This window comes from Lissotriton vulgaris, chromosome 1_1 (assembly GCF_964263255.1).
Source record: "Lissotriton vulgaris chromosome 1_1, aLisVul1.2, whole genome shotgun sequence".
NCBI classification, from domain to species: Eukaryota; Metazoa; Chordata; class Amphibia; order Caudata; family Salamandridae; genus Lissotriton; species Lissotriton vulgaris.
Window position 1 is genome coordinate 690,063,284 of NC_141685.1, and position 20,036 is coordinate 690,083,319.

A 20,036-nucleotide genomic window follows, 5' to 3' on the forward strand; every position below is an offset into this window, starting at 1 on the left:
TGGGGATGCAAGGACTGACTGGAGACACACCGTACCAATACCTGGGGTGCTGGACCCCTTACACCAACGAAATCTTGTTGTGTCCAGACCGGACACCAACACTGAGAAAGACAAACCTGTACATCGAGGAAATTCAGGGACAGTGAGACCCAAAATGAGAGTGGCCCAGCTTTCCTGTTTGTCCCATTTCTGCAGAACCATGACAAAGAGTCAGCCTCCGACCACCGCCACTCGACACCTGAAAGTATCTCTGCAGCCTCACCCCACAGCCTGAGCCTGATGGAGGTGATGGTGTCAATAGGGTAATGAGACCCGCAAAGGCTGAGCCCACCATTGGGTTTGCCTAGACTAGACTCCCATATTTTACAAAACAAGGGAACCCAAGGTGCAATCGCTAGGGACCTATGGGTAGTACTTTTTAACAGAGACAGTGGTCCCTAAACAAACAAAATTAATTCAATGAATATAGACTAGATAGATCTATATTAGCGTCCAGCCGGACCGTTTTATTTGATTAAATAGTAGATTGTATCAAAATCTTAAAAGATGTAAGTGGGACACCAGCCGGTGCCCGACTAAACACACTCCACAAGGAAAAACATACAACATAAATTGTAGGCAAAACAAGGGGTAGTCAGATTGGCATAAATTATACACAGACTAATCATAAACTACACATATGCACATACAAAATCTCAATACATTAGTGACATTTGTGTATGCTGTCGACGACGTTTCGAACTACAACATATTTAAAGTTCATCTTCAGGACAATTGATCCTTTGCCTAGTCTGAATGGCTGAGCGAGCTCATCAGAATGCTGAGAGAGGCAAATCGGCTATAAAATTAATGCCGAGTTGGATTCCACCGTTACTATGCCGGGGAGAGAATTACACAAAGTCCAAGACGGTCGGCACACCGACAAAGATTAAGAATGCCGCGGTCCTGGGTGGGGTCCGGAATCCCGGTAACCATTACGGGAGGGATCCTCAATGGGAGTCCTATTTCCGCTGGGGTCGATGCCCAAAACTTTTCAGGATAGCAGGTCCTCAATGGGGGTCCGTTCTGCTTGTGGCTGAGGCACAGAGGGGACCTGTTGGTGATAGCCTCGACCTTGCTGCTGCTCAACCGTAAGTTCTGGACAAGTGTTCCGTAAGTAGTTGATAGGTGCCTGAATGCAGTATATGTTTTTACCCCATAGAATAATATTGCAAACCCAGAAATTGACCTAAGTGTGAACTTTTGAAGCCTGTAAATTAATATCTCGGAAAGGCTTACCTGAGGCTAAATTCTTAGTATGTAAATTCATATAAAATCTGTGTTGTTTTTGTAAATTGGTGTCGGATTTCTGTATTGAGACTGTGTCTCACTTACTGCCTTTATGTTTGCAATAATGCTTAGCATCATCCTCTAATTAGCCTATCTGCTCGCCCTAAAAGAGAAAGTTTAAATTGTCATTTGCACCTCTGTAAACCAATTGGGGTTTGCCTTGACTCTTTACACAATGTACTTCATTTTGGTCCACTATATAAAGAGCTAGCTTCATGGACAGTTGGATTAACCAATAGTAAGAGCTTGAATACAAATGTCCAAAAGGGGTAGGTGCTATTTGTTACAAACCAGTAAATACAGACACTCTTGTCAATTGTATGTAAAGCTTTTTAACCCCTTGCATGCGAGGCTCATTCCCCAGCTGTGCTGGGGGGAGGAGAGGCGCGCACAGCGCCCCGGTGCTCATGACGAGCTCAGCTCGTCATGAGCCACGGTGGGCGTGTGCTCATGACAAGCTGAGCTCGTCATGACCACACCCGTTTGTGTAGAACGTTCGCACAGCAGGCGAATTAGTCCAGCGTGTGTCCGTTCCAATGGTCATGACAAGCTCAGCTCGTCATGAGCACTGTGGCTCATGATGAGCTGAGCTCGTCCTGAGCGTTCAAGGGGTTAAAATGAGGCGTAACAAGTGGATTTTGATTCTTTCCCCATCAATCTATACATGACGCTGTGACTGCATGATGGTCTTTCTGTATGTGTTAAAGAATTTTAAATCAATTACATCATCATAAGCAATGCAATAAAGGCTTAATAAGTTGTCAACTACCAAGAGAGTGATTTGGGAAATGTGTGTACAGTTTCAACATGTGAACAATGATGGAAATGTGTCATTTGTCTGCAGTTTGTGGCTTAGGCTCCTTCTCCTCACATAATCAAAATTTAAGTAAGCAAAATGTATACTTGCTGTTAACACCTTGTTTAATTATGATACTTTATTTTTATAACATACTCTTTTTGTAGGATGTAACTACAGTGGGAAACGTGCACTAACTTTGCTGATGTCCACTTTGTAATTCTTTTGTTAAACGTTGACTTATCTTGAAAACTTCGAAGTTTAAAAAAAATGGAGAGACAAAAACTGGAAAAAAAATCAATTGCAAAAACTCTAGGAATTCTCGATTTGGTGGGATATTTCTCTAACAGAAAAAAGAGTTTGCCGCAAACTTCATGACAAAAACATATCCTAGCAAAACTTCTCATCATAAAAATGGTTGTGGGAAATTCCTAACCCCACAACCGCAGTCTGAATACCACAAACCTGAAAAGTACATGGAATTGAGAAATTTACACAACGATTGTGGGATATAAATGGTGCATTTACTAATTTTCAGTAGCCTGAGATACTGTAATAATCTGTAGACTGTACCGGGTGCAATTTTCGTGAGTGAAATTTTAAAATCCGGCCTGCTGCAATATACCTGGGGAAAACGGTCAATATATTGCAAAGCCCGCATATAGAACCTGATTCACATTAAAGTCTGTCCTATTTTTATGTGCAGAATTCCCCACCCTGAATGTGGACGCTCCGCAGTTATAAAATTCCTATAAAATTGCAGTTTTCTGAATACCAAAAAAAGTAAACTTACACAAACGGATGGAGTATCAGAATTTATTGAGTGCAGTAAATACTTCATCCGATCCTGCCCCAATCCTCTTCAGGGTTATTTGGTGTTCAGTGTACTGTATGAAGAGATGTTACCTCCAGGACCTTAAAAATTGTCAATGATGTTGTCATTTTAGATAACATTTATAAACTTTAACATCCATATTACCAATCTAACCATAACATTAGACTGAAAATGTGAAACCCTATAAAGAAAGTCTCCTTAAAAGGCATAATGTGTGGGAAAACATTCCAAGGACTCTTCTCAAACCCCACTTTTTTATAGCAATTCCATGTATTTTTATGCTTGCAACCATGTTTCTTGCATGCTGAGCTAAATTACTATAACTTGCTTACAATTGTAATCACAGTTATTTCAGGGAAAGTTGAGCATTAATGAATGTTTCCTTTTTGGCGTTTCTTTTAAGTTTACTTCTATATTCTGTTTGCCTCTCCAATTTTTACAATTTTATTTTCAATCAATGAATCCATGCTGTATGAAAAAAGTAGACTTTCTACTATTAGTCTGCATTCTATTTCATATCGAGATGTGGCATTGCACAGAATGACCATACCATTTGACATGTTATTTTGTTACTATATTGTCTGTTGTGGAACGATATCCCCATGGGACACATGGGTGACAAGCTGCATAGTGCTTTCAAGAGCTGTTGTACATAAAGGCATCTTCTGTTTCGGTATTTTTGTAAATAGCACGGATGTGCTTCATCACTTTTCTTGCTATTGCTCATTCGTCTAGTATGTAGATGATTTCCTTATATTAACAATATGTTGAAACATTCTTTTCCAGGGTTACCAGAACCGAAAATAGATAAGGTATTCGAGGGGATGTCAATGAACCAAGGATTTTACACATCCAAAGACTTTTTACCTCTTGTAGCAAAGGCAAGCAAACAAGGTATGGGTAAGAAAAACATGCGTTTTTCGATCAGAATGTTCACTGTTTGTAAATAAACTTTGATTTTGTTCTGTGTATAAGCGTTAACAAATATTGAACCACACAGAATACTGGTTTGCAGACAATCACCATGGATTACTTCCAGGTATCACTTTACCGAGTCTGATGAAAACATTAGGACAGATTAAATTGGATTGGAAGTAGCCTTACGGCTTGGCTTGAGCGGTCGACCTCTAAGCTGGAGAACCGGGTCGAGTCTCAGAAATGACGCTCAACATCCTGTGATTCTGGGCAAATCACTTACGGCCATATGTATCAAGCCTTTTTAGATTTGCAAAGGCCGGAATTTGGCAAATTCCGGCCTTTGCGAATCGCAAAAGGCTGTTTTGCATTTTTTGATATGTATTAAAAAATTGCATCATAAGGAATCGCATACATTTGCGATTCCTTATTTTGCTATAGCATTTAAGGAATCGCAATTTTGCAATTCCTTAAATGCTATGTATGAAGCATTTTTCTATAGCGAATTAAGCTTAAAAAATCGCAATTTACCACCAACTTTCAATTAGTGGTAATTTGCGATTTCTTGTAAAAATGCACAAATTGTCATTTTTTAATGTGGCATGTGACGCACATACATGCCCATAGGGCATGTATGTGCGCCATATGCACACACATGCTGATTTCAGGGGTGCAGCAGGGTGTCCTTGAGACACCCCTGCGCCCTCGAAATTAATCTCATTTTGCGATTAGCAAATTGCGAATCGCAAAATGAAATGCATTTCACAATCATTCCTATGGGCCTCCTGGCCCATAGGAATGAATGGGAAATTATTCCTTATTTGCGAATTCGCAACTTGCGAATTCGGAAATAAGGAAGATTAAGGAATCGCAAAAAAAATGCAATTTTTTACATACATACCGTTTTGCGATTTCTAAATAGCGATTCCTTAAAAATCGCTATTTAGAAATAGCAAAACGGAACTATGATACATATGGCCCCTAATTTCCCCATGCCTAAATAAATAATGTGTCCGCATGTAACAAAACTGGTGCTCATGTAAAGCGCTCTGATACCGATGACTCGGATCTAGTTTGCGCTATATAAAACTAAAAATCTTTTTTTTAAATGTACCTTTACAACTGAGTTTACCTATTTTACACCTGCTAGGAATCCTTTAACCCATTAATGGATTCCTGGCAGGTGTAAATGACTTTATGGGTGTGTTTATCTCGGTCGTGAGTGCGTAGAAATCTGCAGTTGTGAATCTCACTTGAGGTGAGAAGTCGGTATTCCAAGATGTTCGTTGACATTTGGCATCACCAACACAGTTGGACAATTGTAGGTGTTGCCAAACTGAAGACTGACCCTTTCAGCCAAATTCCCGTTTACGACTGCAAAAAACGGTTGTACATCTGCCCCATAGTTCTCAGCAGGTGGACACACTTGACTTTCCTAATAGTACACATCAACGAGGGTCTGCACAGCTGTTCCAGAGTACTAATAGAAATATTGGTGAATACAATTGAGTAGCAACTGTGCTTTGCACTTGGACGCAACTCCAGGTCCTCTTTTTCGTGAATCCACCCCATTATTTTTACTAGTAAAGAATGTCAGACAATTTACAAAATTAAGATCATAATTTTGAATGGCTGACTATTTGGTGCAGTAATACCTCTCATCTAGTATATACTAGGTACCAATATTCCTTCCCTCTGTTCTTAGTTTTCCTCCTCAAAGTAAGGCACTGCCTATGTTTTGAGCTTGCACACCCAATTAAGGCAGATTCTGGTTCTTAATGCCCTAGTCACAATTTATCCAGATTTTGTTGCAAAGTAAAAATTGTAGATGTGTGGTAAATTCCTCACACGTATTTTCAGATCGGGTCAAAACTCTAATTTGCGCTGGTTTCGAAATTACCAGGCCACTCGAGTGAGATGCGCAGGGATACTTTGTAACTTATACTGTTACTTCCAGATTAACCTGTTTTAGTAAATTACACAGTAGAAGAAATGATCATCTGCAGAGATTCCAATGATACAATGGTGGAAACACTGATACATAACTCTAGTTTGGCCCACGTTATTTGATTACTTTAGTGTCAGAGCTGTCCTTTGTTTTAATTCGCCTTTATCTTAACACATTTTCCTTATATGAGTTGGATAAAACGTAGGGGCATATTATCAAGGAACGGCATTAAAATTATCGCCGCTTTAGCGGCAGGAAACTGCTGCTAAAGCAGCGAAAATGGGCTTGATAATATGCCCTTGAGAATTCCAATAGAAGCCCATGTTCTGGTGTTAACATGGGCCTCTATTGGAATTCTCTACGGCATATTATCAAGCAGATAATCGCCATTTTAGCGGCAGTTTTCTGCCGCTAAAGCGGCGATAATTTTAATGCCGTTCCTTGATAATATGCCCCGTAGTTTTTCTACTTTGGTACAACTCATGCCAATTACTAGTGCTGTCCATGTGTTGATATATTTTAGCATGTTTAAGACACCAGAACACATTAAGTATTTTTTTTATTCAAACATGCTCAGTACTTTTTTCTTGTTTTTAGCAACCCGTTTCTTTTAATGAACTGTATGTGTTAGCCCATATCAAATATTAATAGTTTTGCAAGTGGGTTGTGAAATATTTGTCCATAATGGTAAATAGTTGAAGAATGTTATTAGATTTTACCATATGGGTAGTATGGAAATGTAATGTAGAGAGTAGAACTACACATAAGCGCTCTCATAACACCCTTAGCTTCACGACGGCAACCAGAAGAGAACTTCTACAATGAGCCCCCTCGTGGGGCCAGCTGGGCTTTGCAGCGCCGGCCCAATGAGGAGCTTCCCTATGATTAAGCATGACACCCCTCAGGTGTGTGAGGGCCCTTGCTCCTTATTTTTTCTATTCCAGTTCTAGTACACCCTCTTTTCCCAGCGCCTGGTTGATAACATTTCCCTCTTCACTTTTCTCTTCTCCCTCTTCCACCCCATAGGCACACCTACTCCTTTGTTTTTGCATAGGTGATTGGGGCCTGTATGCTGGACCTTGTAAGCCCGAGTCCATCCTCTTGATATTCATATCTTGCCAATAAACCAATCCACAGGCCAGACGTACTTCACAAACAGGATGGCCTGATGCACTATTCCCATTTGCAGAATCACGGATGTGCACTTTGGTCACTGACTGTTTTCCGATGGGAATGCAATTTGCCCACTTACAAGAAGTTTCAAAACGAACTGCCTAATGAATTTTTAATTAAATCAGTCACAATTTGCATCCAGCTGTGATTGGCTGCAAATGCCGAGCTCACTCCCTACATTTGCATTACCAAAACGGGAAAATGTATTTTTTAAATACAGCGTGACTCCAATAAGTGTTATCTGCAGCTAATCTACAAAAATATCCTCCTTGGAAACATTGCTCATGGATAGACCACTTTCCAATCCTCTCAAGGCTGTCGATACAATTCCCAAAGGTTCCCTTTTGTGAATCAGTAACCACCCCAATAAGGGGATCAAGTAGCTCATCATTGGTGTGCTATCGCAATTGCTGTCAAAAACCATTGATGTATTCTGCTGCAACTCCCAAATGGAGTGGAATAAGTCTTTGATGCCCCCTCCTGTTAGCCTTTTTGTAATGGAGCACAAAAAGCCTTTTTATAAGTCAAAAAGACTTTTCGAACTCATTAAAGGACTTTGATGCTCTCAAAAAAGATATTTTGAGGCCAGAAACCCTGCGTTTTTGAGAATAACAAGCTTTATGACTGCTAAGAACTTTTTTACACGAGGCCCACAATTTCATTTTTGTATTTCTATTTCACAAGAACGTCTGAAAAAAGCTTACATTTGCAGATATTTTTTGATTAAGCCCTTGGAAATTAGGTTCCTTGAGTCCATATGATCCCCTTTTGTAGAACAGGGAACAGAATTAATCTCTTTGTTCTTGATTATTTTTTTTTTCTTCTTTTACTTTGTCTCGTCATATTTGTGAGCAAAGTGGTTGTTTTGAGCCATCTAAACACGTGCCCTTTCAACACCTCTGATATTGAATAACTGACATGCCCGTGTCACAGTCACTTTCAGCAGTAAATGCAACTGCTTACAATAGAGTTGTTGTAAACTGTATGAATGGGTGAGGGGTGGCAGATCAAGGTGTGATTTGCCTTGTGAGTTTGTTAAAGCTTATGAACGTGCATTTGTGGGAATTCACAAACTCCTCTCTCACAGAGTACCCAGTTAAGAAATGGTCAGAGATTTGTTTCTCCGAAAACCTGGACCAAATGTGATTTCACGTTGGAAGAACATAGCAAGACCCCCAAAAAGAGTGAGGTTGTACAGCAAGGAGATTCGCCACAGGAGAGAAAAATTGTAGCAGAGGAAAAAACAAAAGTGTGCAACAACAGAGCAGGGGTGCTTGTCGCAAAGTGGAGTTGTACTATGCATACAATTCCAATTCAGGGTCATACCGTGAAAATTTCCTATAAATGGTATTTTCAGTAGCATGCCTGCAACCTGGTCACTAATGCAGCTTTCCGGGTGTACTATTTGCAATGTTTGTCAGTTGTAAAAAGCACTAAGGGCCAGATGTAGGTAGCCCAATACCGGTCGGTAACTGCCGAATTCGGCCGTTACCGACCGGTATTTGGGTTTCCAGATGTAGGGGGCCTATATTTTACCGATTCTGTAAAGTTACCGAATCTGTATTTCACATTGATTCCTATGGGCTTCAAGGCCCATAGGAATCAATGGGAAATGCAGAATCGGTATTTACAGAATCTGTAAATACCGACTCTGACAGATTCGGTAATTTTTTACCTACATCTGCCTCCTTCCTATTTACCGACTTTTAAATACCGAATCGGTATGACTCGGTATTTAAAAGTCGGTAAATCGGATTTACCTACATCTGGCCCTAAATATGTACCTGTTCATATGAGAACTCGTACGGGTGCAAATTTACTATTTCGTTGTGAATAATGTGTGTTTATTTGTTTCCTCCTTCACTTGTCAGACACAAGCTTCGGTTATTCTCACCTGGACCTTTGTGAATGCAGATGAAAGAAGTTTCTGAATTCCCTATGTCTTTTGTTATTTATTTCAAATGCCCCAACATATTTCTGAGAGAGTTATTAACCTAATTTCTGTTTGTTTGTGAAATTTAATAACTATTTCCACCAAAAATCTAGGTTTTTTTTTGCCCCGGGAACTGACTGATACCATTTACTTGGGCGAAAACCAATCCATCTTCTTTAGAATACTGGCTCTACATCAAAAATTAAAGTCTCTTTTGGATGAGCTGATGGCAAAGGTCATGAATGGAGGAACTATTTTGAGCTGATTTTGCTTTTTAAGGATATTATTGTCAGTTCTCAAACTACTTGTGGGAAGAAAATATTGCATTCCACCCCTCTTTATGTAAAAAAAAGGTGTATTCTAGCTGACATGCCATTCAGCGAGGAAGTAAACGAAGTAGCCTCTAAAGCTAGATTTTTTTTATTTTTCTTTTTATTGCATGTGTGTGGGAAAGTGGTTTATTAGTTGGGATGGATTAGTGTCCACTATAAGTAGTAACGTCAGTACCCTGTTAGGTCAAGTCAAAGGCTTCAATAATCTAAACCAGAGTTAAACCACTTTATAGCTATGGCAAAGAGCAGACAGGCTTATCCTAATAAAATGACTGAACCAATTAGAAGTTCCAAAAACAGTTAAAAAGCCAAAAGCAAAACGAAATATAAATCCCACCTCAATTCATAAAAATAGAGAAAAATAAAATGAACAAAATGACAAACCTCCAGTTATGGTGGTTGGAGATATGAACTTTTTAGCGATGTATGTGAAAATAGCACCAGAAGGTGCAAAGATCCAATGATAGTCAAAAGTCTTAATAGACAAAAACCTAGGTGTGATTTGATGCCCACCGCAGTGGATCGTGAGTCAGATGCACCAATTAAATTGACCCTACTGGGGCCTTGAAGTGTTGTAGTTCAAAAACGTTTCTAACTCCCAACCTGAAAAGGAACCTTGTTTTTTTTCTGAGGAAAATCTCTTTTGCAAATGGGACATGTGAAACTGCTGGTCGGGTACTTGTCACGGTCCGTCAAAACTATGCAGCAAAAGTTCTGACAAATGTCTGTTGGTGCCCGAACAACCACATGAGTACCCTCCCAAAGACCTCAGAGGCTCAAAGGAAGCACTTGAAGACTCTCAGTGTGTCAGTCCGAGGGAGACAGCAAAGTCTAGTCCAGGTCAAGGACAGGAATGTCCTCCTCCGCTTTTATTCTGTTCCTGGAGCAACCCCGGGGGTCAGCCTTATGATCCTTGGAGATCTTTCTGTCCTTGGATTTGAAGTGGAAGGGGGCTCAACCTTGTCATATCATTCTGTCAGGTCACAGAGGCCAAGTGCAGAAGGTTCCGTCTGCCTGATAAACATTCACGAGTGCAACACTGTTCCGATGGAGTGCTGTGAATGCCACCTTTGTGCCTGGCACTAGAAGATAGGTGGGTGTTACTTCTGGACACTCTATCCAATGGGGTAAAGATTCCCAGGGTCAATCCTAACCACCTTTTCAGTAGTTCCTTTTTGTGTGACTGCAAACAGGCTCAGTCACATACCAAGTTATTTTATTGTATTTATGTTACTTTAACAGGTTGCACTGCAGGTTTTACACTGAGGAAGTCAGGATGCAATGGAAGTCTTGAAGTCATATTTTCCTTTGTCCCACTAATGAATGGCACACTACGTTCTGTAATCCACAGGTGACATTTAGTTTTTCATACTATTGGCATATTCCTGCACCATACACAATGGCCTTATGGGAAATTATATATTAGCCTCTTTCTACATGTTTTAGCTCTCAGAGCACATACACCTGGAACTGGAAAGAAGCGTGCCACTCTGAATAAAATAAAAGTCTGCACAAAAAGGGGGCATTTTCTCACAATGTCTATAAATGTAACTAGCCAAAGTTAGACCAAAGTGAACTATTGAAGTGTACACCTGTGTGTTCCCAAAAACTCTATGCATACCATTGAAAACGTCTCTGTAAAAGGTAGTTCCATTTTAAAGGAACAGATAATTAGCTAGCTCTTTGGAAATGTGTGAGCATCCAGTGCTTTCAGTGCCCTGAGCAAGAACCTGTGGTAAAATACAGCGCTTTGGGTAAAAGTATGAAGAGGAATCTCGTTGCCACTAAACACTAGGGAAAGTGATAGATAGATAGATAGATAGATAGATAGATAGATAGATAGATAGATAGATAGATAGATAGATAGATAGATAGATAGATAATTTTTATTGCACAATTAATTCAATTGCAATCAGGCCATATAAAAACAATATAAAGTGCATATATTCCAATATTCTAAAAAGGTATAAAAAATGTTATCACTCTGTTGTTCTGCCGTTTAAAAAGTTTTAACACCGCTTAAGCAACAGTAAACATGAAGCTTTAAAACAGTTTGCGCTGCATTATGGATTATAGTTCTGTATGATTGTCAGAATCCAAAACTGCTTTTACTATTGTCAGATATTTCATGAAGCGTGCCGCCAGCTGCACTGATTCGCCTTTCATTCACTCGACCAGGGCAGCTTGACATGTCCGTATATTTAAAAAATGGCAAATAGGCACTGAGGGACTCCAGTCTCTTTGCACTATTGTCCATACTTGTATGCCAACAATGGAATCAATCCGAACCACAATTACATTCGTTTATGCTTCATTATTGGTTTTAAGGGGGAGGACAGGTAATATGGCAAGGTCCCACTGTTGTAGGGTTTTGATGCCCAACTTCCATGCCTTAAGTTTTTCAGAGTTTGTGTATCACTATCGGCGGACAGTATCGTCCCCTGTTTTGTTAAAAGTCCTGCTTCTGCCGATGTGGGTATAGGGGCTGACAATATTTCCTTTGCTTCCAATACCTCAGCACAGTTAGCTAGAAATTCACACTATGTGGACACTCGACTGTTTTTCTTTAGCATGTTATCCTGGGCTTGTTTAGCTTTTAGACAATAGGCTATGAATCTAGCTTTAAGGATCCACTTTTGAGATGAAAGGTTGAACTCCCTATGTATTTGCACATGTGAGGTAGTAGTCTGTAAAAAGAAAACTCTACGGAAACAGGCTGACTCAGCTCTGTCCAGCCATGCTGTGATTTTATCTTTGAAAGCTAATACACCATGGGCTACTGACGGTAGACATTTTGCCCCCATTATTCGGATTAAGGGGGTAAGATCTGGTGAGCTTATGGCTTTACTTGCTCTACAGAAAACGCCCTCCAAAGATTGAGCTATTCCTTGCATTGCAGTGATGTGAGCAGACGGCTGTCCTTTATGATCGATCCACACTCCTAGGTATTTATATGCGGTAACTATCGCAATAGATTTACCTTCAATGTGTCATGCACCTTTCCCTTTTATTTTCACAGATTATCATTGCCTTTGGTTTCGCCATATTTATTTTTAGATTGTTCTATCTGCAATATCAAGACAATGCATTTAGCAGCTGCTGTAATCTGAGCGGAGTTTGATCGAGCAATATTGTGTCGTCCGCATATTGAAGCGATTGAATTTTGGTTTCAGCTAGTTTGGGAGGGAAGGCTCAGGCTTCAGCCAAACAGTCTGGGAAATTGGCCAGGTACAGATTAAAAGCATTGGGGCCAATAAGCATCCTTGCTTCAAACCTTTATTAGTTTGTATGTTTTGGTGGTAGACCAGGCTATAGTGACTCAAATCTTGACCCAAGTTTCCGAATATAGAGCAACCAATGCTTTTAAGAGCGTATTATCAATGCCCCAATTTTTTCATTTCATCCACAATCTTGGGCGGGACACACTATTAAAGGCAGTTTGGAAATCGCTGTATGCAAGATACAGAGCACTACCTTTTTTTGACAATGTTGTCTCGATCAGGTTGGACATACAGATCAAGTTATCTTTGATGTGCGATCCCTTTTGGAAGCCTGTTTGCATGTGAGGGATGAATTTACGCACTTCAGCCCAAGCTGTCATGTCTTGTAGCAGTACACTAACGTAGCATTTCACATGAACATCTAAGTGCGCGATCATTCGATAATTTTCTGGGATGGCTCTTGAACCTTTTTGTGTTTTGGGACAAGAAGGGATCCCCTCCATGATTCAGGGATAATTCTTACAAAACAAATACTCCCAGAATAAAGGCGCCATGATTGTTGCCCATTCATTTGCTGTCCCTTTAAAGCCGATGGGCGGGATACCATTGGGGCAAGGCACCCCTCCAGAATGCATTTTGTTAATAAGGTTCATAACTTCGTTGGGTGTATTTTCTTTCGGTCACGTTATGTTGTTAACGTTCCTCATAAGAGGAATTGTGCAATTTTTACTGAATGTCTCCACATAGAGGACTTCTATGTGGTTTTCGCAAGCTGCAGGTGAGAGATTTGTAATTGTAGGACACTGGCTGGATATAAAGCAGTTATGCATCCAATTCCAAAATCGCTTTTGGTCTCGTAATTTTATAATTTCATGTGTTTTACTCCGGTGGTTTTCTTCAATCATTCTCATATAGGACAATCTTGCCTTCCTTTATTCCCAGCGGATATCTATACATTTTGCCTTTAAAGATCTATTTTCGGGCGTATCCTTAGTAGTGTTGCGCATGATATTATTTGGTTTGTGTTTTACTGTCGCTATTAGTCGTTTTTGGTTTGTAAGATAATTGTTTTTTGGGGGAAATTGGTTGGTTCTTCGTTTCTTCACAGTTGTTAATTTTTTTCTTGTTTCTTCCAAGATGAGCTCCCATGATTCAGTTGAGGGCAGTTCGCCATTACCCTGGGTTACTTTGTTCAAAGAGATTCCACTTCTTAATTACATTTTCTTGATGTTCTATTGCCCACCTTATTTCATTTATTGGTTCCAGTGATCGCTTGCCACCGTTGGTATTACCGAGAAGTCCTGAATTGTGTTTAAATGGGCAATCGAGATCCAGATGTGGTCCAGTGTAGCCAATCTAAAGTTTGAAAGGTTAGTAAAAGCTGCAGACAAGTCAGCGGCTGGTCCACCGTTTAGGATTCAGAGGCCCAGGTGATTAAAGAAAGCAAACAATTTGAGACCATGATATCTTATCATTGGTACTGGCAGCTTATATCTGGAATAGACCAGGTGGAGTCATTCAGGGCTTGAGTTTATAACACAATACTTTTGACATGTCTGGAATGTATAGGTTACATTTTATATGAGGAAGTAAACAGCCCTGCTTTAGGCTGTTTCCAGTGCATGCATGCTTACACCCCACTACAAAGATGGCGCGATGGAGAGGCTTTAGGACCCCAGGACCAGTACTCTACTATGGAACGTGGGGAAGGAAGATCTCATTGTAGTCAGTGTGTGGCATTGTATTTGTTAAATAGTTCCCTCCTATTTATCTCCCACATAATTTGTTTCAGATAGTCATTCAATATTTTTTTGCCTTGGGGGTCTTTTTACGAGCATCAATAAACAGACCGATTTAGCTGTATAATTTAGGATTGTGTGCTCACCTCAGAGTTTTCTGAAAATTGTACTTTTATTTTAAGGACAAGGTTTCAATAGCTATTTCGCTGTCCTGAATTTGGGTTATCACGTTGCATTATGCTGAAAGAAATCTTTCTACAAAAAGGTATATATAGTTGTAAGGATACAATATCACTTTGTTTTATCTCTGGTGACATAATGGAGACGCCTTGATTGGGAAATTAATTAAAATAAGTTTGAATAGATTTTACACCTGCAATCACCTCAAACAGATATAGTAATATTATGCCAATTAATCGAATACATAGCATATCACTAGGGAGGACTGTAGCAGTCTGTTTTATCTATTTTAGGTGGTTGAAAAGTGTTAAACAACCGTCAAATGGGAGACATAGGAATCAAGAAAAACCAAAGGAAATGATGGACGGAGCGTTGATAATACAAGCACTCACCCCCAGTCAACTGATCTGGGATTAATCCATCACATTCTTTAGCCCACTCTGCCACCCTAGTGCAGACATGGCCATATGCAAATCAGTCTGACCCTGTGCCTCATGAGAACAGTCCAGCCCGAACGGCCAAGCCATGCCTGCCCTGGATCCGAAACAAGCTACCGAGGACCGTTTTCTGGCATTTCAGCCGTCTTCAGCACAGCTTTCTTGAATCCAGTGGCAAAGTGAGCAGGGGTCTCACGTCTGAGCATACCCTGCCAACTTATGGCGAACAAAGAAAAACCAAAGGAAATGATGGACGGAGCGTTGACAATACAAGCACTCACCCCCAGTCAACTGATCTGGGTTTAATCCATCACCGTTCTTTAGCCCACTCTGCCACCACAGTTCAGACATGACCATATGCAAATCAGCCTGACCCTGTGGCTCATGGGAACAGTCCAGCCCGAACTGCCAAGCCATGCCTTCCCTGGACCGGAAACAAGCTACCGAGGACTGGTTTCTGGCATTTCAGCCGTCTTCAGACCGGCTTGCTTGAATCCAGTGGCAAAGTGAGCAAGGGACTCGCGTCTGAACACACCCAGCCAACTTATGGCAAACAAAGAAAGAACAAAGGAAATGATGGGCGGAGCGTTGAAAATACAAGCACTCACCCCCAGTCAACTGATCTGGGTTTAATCCATCACCGTTCTTTAGCCCACTCTGCCACCCCAGTTCAGACATGACCATATGCAAATCAGTCTGACCCTGTGCCTCATGGGAACAGTCCAGCCGAACTGCCAAGCCATGCCTTCCCTGGACCGGAAACAAGCTACCGAGGACCAGTTTCTGGCATTTCAGCCATCTTCAGCCCGGCTTGCTTGAATCCAGTAACAAAGTGAGCAAGGGACTCACGTCTGAGCATACCCTGCCAACTTATGGCGAACAAAGAAAAACCAAAAGAAATGATGGACGGACCGTTGACAATAAAGCACTCACCCCCAGTCAACTGATCTGGGTTTAATCCATCACCCTTCTTTAGCCCACTCTGCCACCCCAGTTCAGAAATGGCCATATGCAAATCAGTCTGACCCTGTGATTCATGGGAACAGACCAGCCCAAGCTGCCAAGCCATGCGCTCCCTGGACCAGAAACAAGTTACTGTGGACCGGTTTCTGGCATGTCAGCGGTCTTCAGCCCGGCTTGCTTGAATCCAGTGGCAAAGTGAGCAAGGGACTCATGTCTGAGCATACCCTGCCAACTTATGGCGAACAAAGAAAAACCAAAGAAAATGATGGACGGACCGTTGACAATAAAGCACTCACCCCCAGTCAACTGATCTGGGTTCAATCCATCACTGTTCTTTAGCCCACTCTGCCACCCCAGTTCAGACATGGCCATATGCAAATCAGTCTGACCCTGTGATTCATGGGAAGAGTCCAGCCCAAACTGCCAAGCCATGTTTTCCCTGAACCGGAAACAAGCTACCGAGGACCGTTTTCTGGCATTTCAGCCGTCTTCAGCGCAGCATGCTTGAATCCAGTGGCAAAGTGAGCAAGGGACTCACGTCTGAGCATACCCTGCCAACTTATGGCGAACAAAGAAAAACCAAAGGAAATGATGGATGGAGCATTGACAATACAAGCACTCACCCCCAGTCAACTGATCTGGGTTTAATCCATCACCGTTCTTTAGCCCACTCTGCCACCCCAGTTCAGACATGGCCATATGCAAATCAGCCTGACCCTGTGCCTCATGGGAACAGCCCAGCCTGAACTGCCAAGCCATGCCTTCCCTGGACCGGAAACAAGCTACCGAGGACCGGTTTCTGGCATTTCAGCCGTCTTCAGTCCGGCTTGCTTGAATCCAGTGGCAAAGTGAGCAAGGGACTCACGTCTGAGCATACCCTGCCAATTCATGGCGAACAAAGAAAAACCAAAGTTAAGGATGGACAGAGCGTTGACACTACAAGCATTCACCCCCAGTCAACTGATCTGGTTTTAATCCATCACCGTTCTTTAGCCCACTCTGCTCCCGCAGTTGAGACATGGCCATATGCACATCAGCCTGACCCTGTGCCTCATGGGAACAGTCCAGCCCGAACTGCCAAGTCATGCCTTCCCTGGACCGGAAACAAGCTAACGAGGACCAGTTTCTGTCATTTCAGTCTGACCCTGTGCCTTATGGGAACAGTCCAGCCCGAACTGCCAAGCCATGCCTTCCCTGGACCGGAAACAAGCTACCGAGGACTGGTTTCTGGCATTTCAGCCGTCTTCAACCCGCTTGCTTAAATCGAGTGGAAAAGTGTACAAGGGACTCACGTCTGAGCATACCCTGCCAACTTATGACGAACAAAGAAAAACCAAATGAAATGATGGACGGAGCGTTGACAATACAAGCACTCACCCCAAGTCAACTGATCTGGGTTTAATCCATCACTGTTCTTTAGCCCACTCTGCCACCCCAGTTCACCTTTGGTTTTACTTTGTTCGCCCTAAGTTGGCAGGGTATGCTCAGACGTGAGTCCCTTGCTCACTTTGCGACTGGAGTCAAGCAAGCCCGGCTGAAGGCAGCTGTAATGCCAGAAACCGGTCCTGGGAAGCTTGAGTCTGGTCCAAGGAAGACATGGCTTGGCAGTTCGGGCTGGACTGTTCCTATGAGGCACAGGGTCAGACTGATTTGCATATGGCCATGTCTGAACTAGGGTGGCGGAGTGAGCTAAAGAACGGTGATGGATTAAACCCAGATCAGTTGACTTTGGGTGACTGTATTGTCAACGCTCCGTTCATCACCACCTTTGGTTTTTCTTTGCTCTCCCTAAGTTGGCAGGGTATGCTCAGACGTGAGTCCCTTGCTCACTTTGCCACTGGAGTCAAGCAAGCCCGGCTGAAGACGGCTGTAATGCCAGACACCGGTCCACTGAAGCTTGATTCTGGTCCAGGGGAGACATGAGGTTCCGTGACAATTGTAAGTGGTGTTTTTCGACTCGCACGAATATGGTCGAGTCTGGTATCTATGAACCGCAGATGACGAGTTTAGTAAGTGTGCGCAGTTTCGCTGTACTAACTTAAACCGTTCGTTTGTTATGTGGGTTTTTCATCTGTACCCACGGGTTCCATCTTAGATATGGCATCCATTTTGTCTCTTGCCCTCAAGTAGCCAGCGAACGGACGTTGTCCGCTTCGCGACCCTGGGACTCCCAAGATATTTGCGGAAGACACATGTTCTTTGTGAATGTCTTTATGACGAGGGGGTTGCTACTGTAAGGCAGATGGCGCCGCTCGAGGCTCATCTTGCCGCACGGACTTATTGTCTCAGCCGTGCATCTCATTAGGCACGTCCCTTTGATGCCTGTATCTCGTGTTTCCCGATACCTCCCCTTTTACACCCTTTCCGATCTCCCCACTGTCTCCGTCTTCCTCTACACCTGTCCTTGTTCCTATTTCGATCTGTTTTACTGCTGATTGGAATTTGCTAATGGTGGGAAGATGGGTTTTTACAGTTGGGAACCGCCAAATGCTTCCGCACTTATGTTCCGGACCTCATGTGTTTCAAAGTGACCAAAGCGACCCCTCTGGGGGATAATGATGGGAACCGGGTTGTAAACTTTTGTGTTCAATGTTATCCTATGGGTAAAAACTGTATAAAAGGAGCGATCCACAGAACCAATTTGAAGCAGTCTCCCCAAGTTGCACGTGGTGTACTTGTCGTGATCTCTGTGTTCCCTGCAGCAAATAAACCTTGAATCTTTGACGTCGAAGGAAGTGTCCCGTGTCTCTGTGATTCGTACGCCGGAGCAGGTTACCCACGAAGGTTTCAGGTGTTGTGCCCTGGCACCGCTGGGTCTTAAAGAACCCAGTCCTTCAGTTGGCGCCCAACGTGGGGCTGCATCAGTGGTACCGGTCCAAGCCCGACGATCGTGAGGAACTTCGTGTGAAATCTCCGAGGGAAGGTGCACTCCGCTTCATCGATCCTGTTGTCGAAATAAGTGGCCCGAAGACTTTTCCCGCGAAGATTCCCGCCTCCGGACGGCTGCGACGGACTGCTGCCCTGACTGTAGACCTGTTTTGGCGCCTGGCGTAGACCTTGGTATAGCGAGACGATTGACGGGCCTTCCTGGTGACGCCATCGATCTTTGAGTTAAGTATTTGTGGGTCGCTCCCATAGTTCTTGGTTGTTGACACTTTAGCGAGTGTTTTTGTTGTTAGCGCTGTGTGAGTGTTTTTGTCGGTGACACTTTGCTAGCGTACTTTGTTGTGTTGTTTGACGACTGCAGCCGCCAAAAACCGAGGGTTTTGTTCTTTGCTGGGACTTGGTAAATCCCGTAACCCTTGAAGTTTGTGAAACTCGGCTAGTGTGCAAGATGCCTGGTCGCAGTACTTTGTTTAGTTGTTTCAGACCTTGTGGTACGGATTCCCGACTGGAGGACTCGTGTCCGATACCTCCGGTTGGAACTCCCACGTATGAGCTCTATAGTAAGCATGGGCTAGGCCCAATTACCTTTAACGATTACTGGATTAAATACACGAAAAAGGACGGCGACCTTCGTTGGCCACCTCATGGTAGCTTCGAAGCTCCGATCTTAGATAATCTAGAGATTAAATTGTTCGAAAGAAAGTCAAGGCCGGCCATGTTTGATGCCTTTCGGTTGTGGCGCAAAGAAGCCCGACAGAAAGAAATCAGACAGACTAAACGTAATCAGCGAGATAATGTTGCTACCATAGTGAAGAAAGCAGAGCAATTTCAGCGAGATAAGGAGGTTAAGGATAAGGAAGTGTTTGACCGATTACAGCGTATGACTGTAGATAAATGTTACCCCGCTTTGCCTACGGAGTCGGAAAAGAAGGAAGAGTCAGTTGAGGATCCCTTAATGTCTTATCTTATGAAGTCGCCACCTCCGTACGTACAGGGTACCGCAGCTCCTGTGGTCCCTGCCGTACCTATTCTTCCACCTATTCCTCCTCCGCCTGTTCCTCAACCTGCACCCGTTCTTCCGACTGTTCCTGCTCCTTTGTCTGTTTCTATTCCTACTGCTCCTCCGCTTCCACATACTCCTGTTCCCGCTACTGCTCTTGCTACTGCTCCTGTTTTGTTAACCCCTGCTGTTGCTACTGTTTCTACCCCTTCTCTTGTTAGTCCTGTATCGTATGCTTCTCCCTCTACTCGTAGTCGCAATTCTCCTCTTGCGGCTAGCTTCTTTCATTCGCTCGGACCTGTTTATGGGTCCGCTGGTTCTGATGGTCCTCAGAGACGTAGTCAGCTTC

At 42.7% G+C, this 20,036-nt stretch overlaps 1 protein-coding gene across 1 annotated transcript in view; it reads left to right on the forward strand.

Moving 5' to 3' along the window:
* DPYD (dihydropyrimidine dehydrogenase) overlaps positions 1-20,036 on the forward strand; it is a 3,292,815-nt gene that overhangs the window by 1,671,990 nt on the left and 1,600,789 nt on the right. Inside the window, exon 9 of the mRNA XM_086954704.1 lies at positions 3,747-3,854. Within this exon, the coding sequence (XP_086810830.1) occupies positions 3,747-3,854 (108 nt within the window). The remainder of the gene's footprint in view (positions 1-3,746; positions 3,855-20,036) is intronic.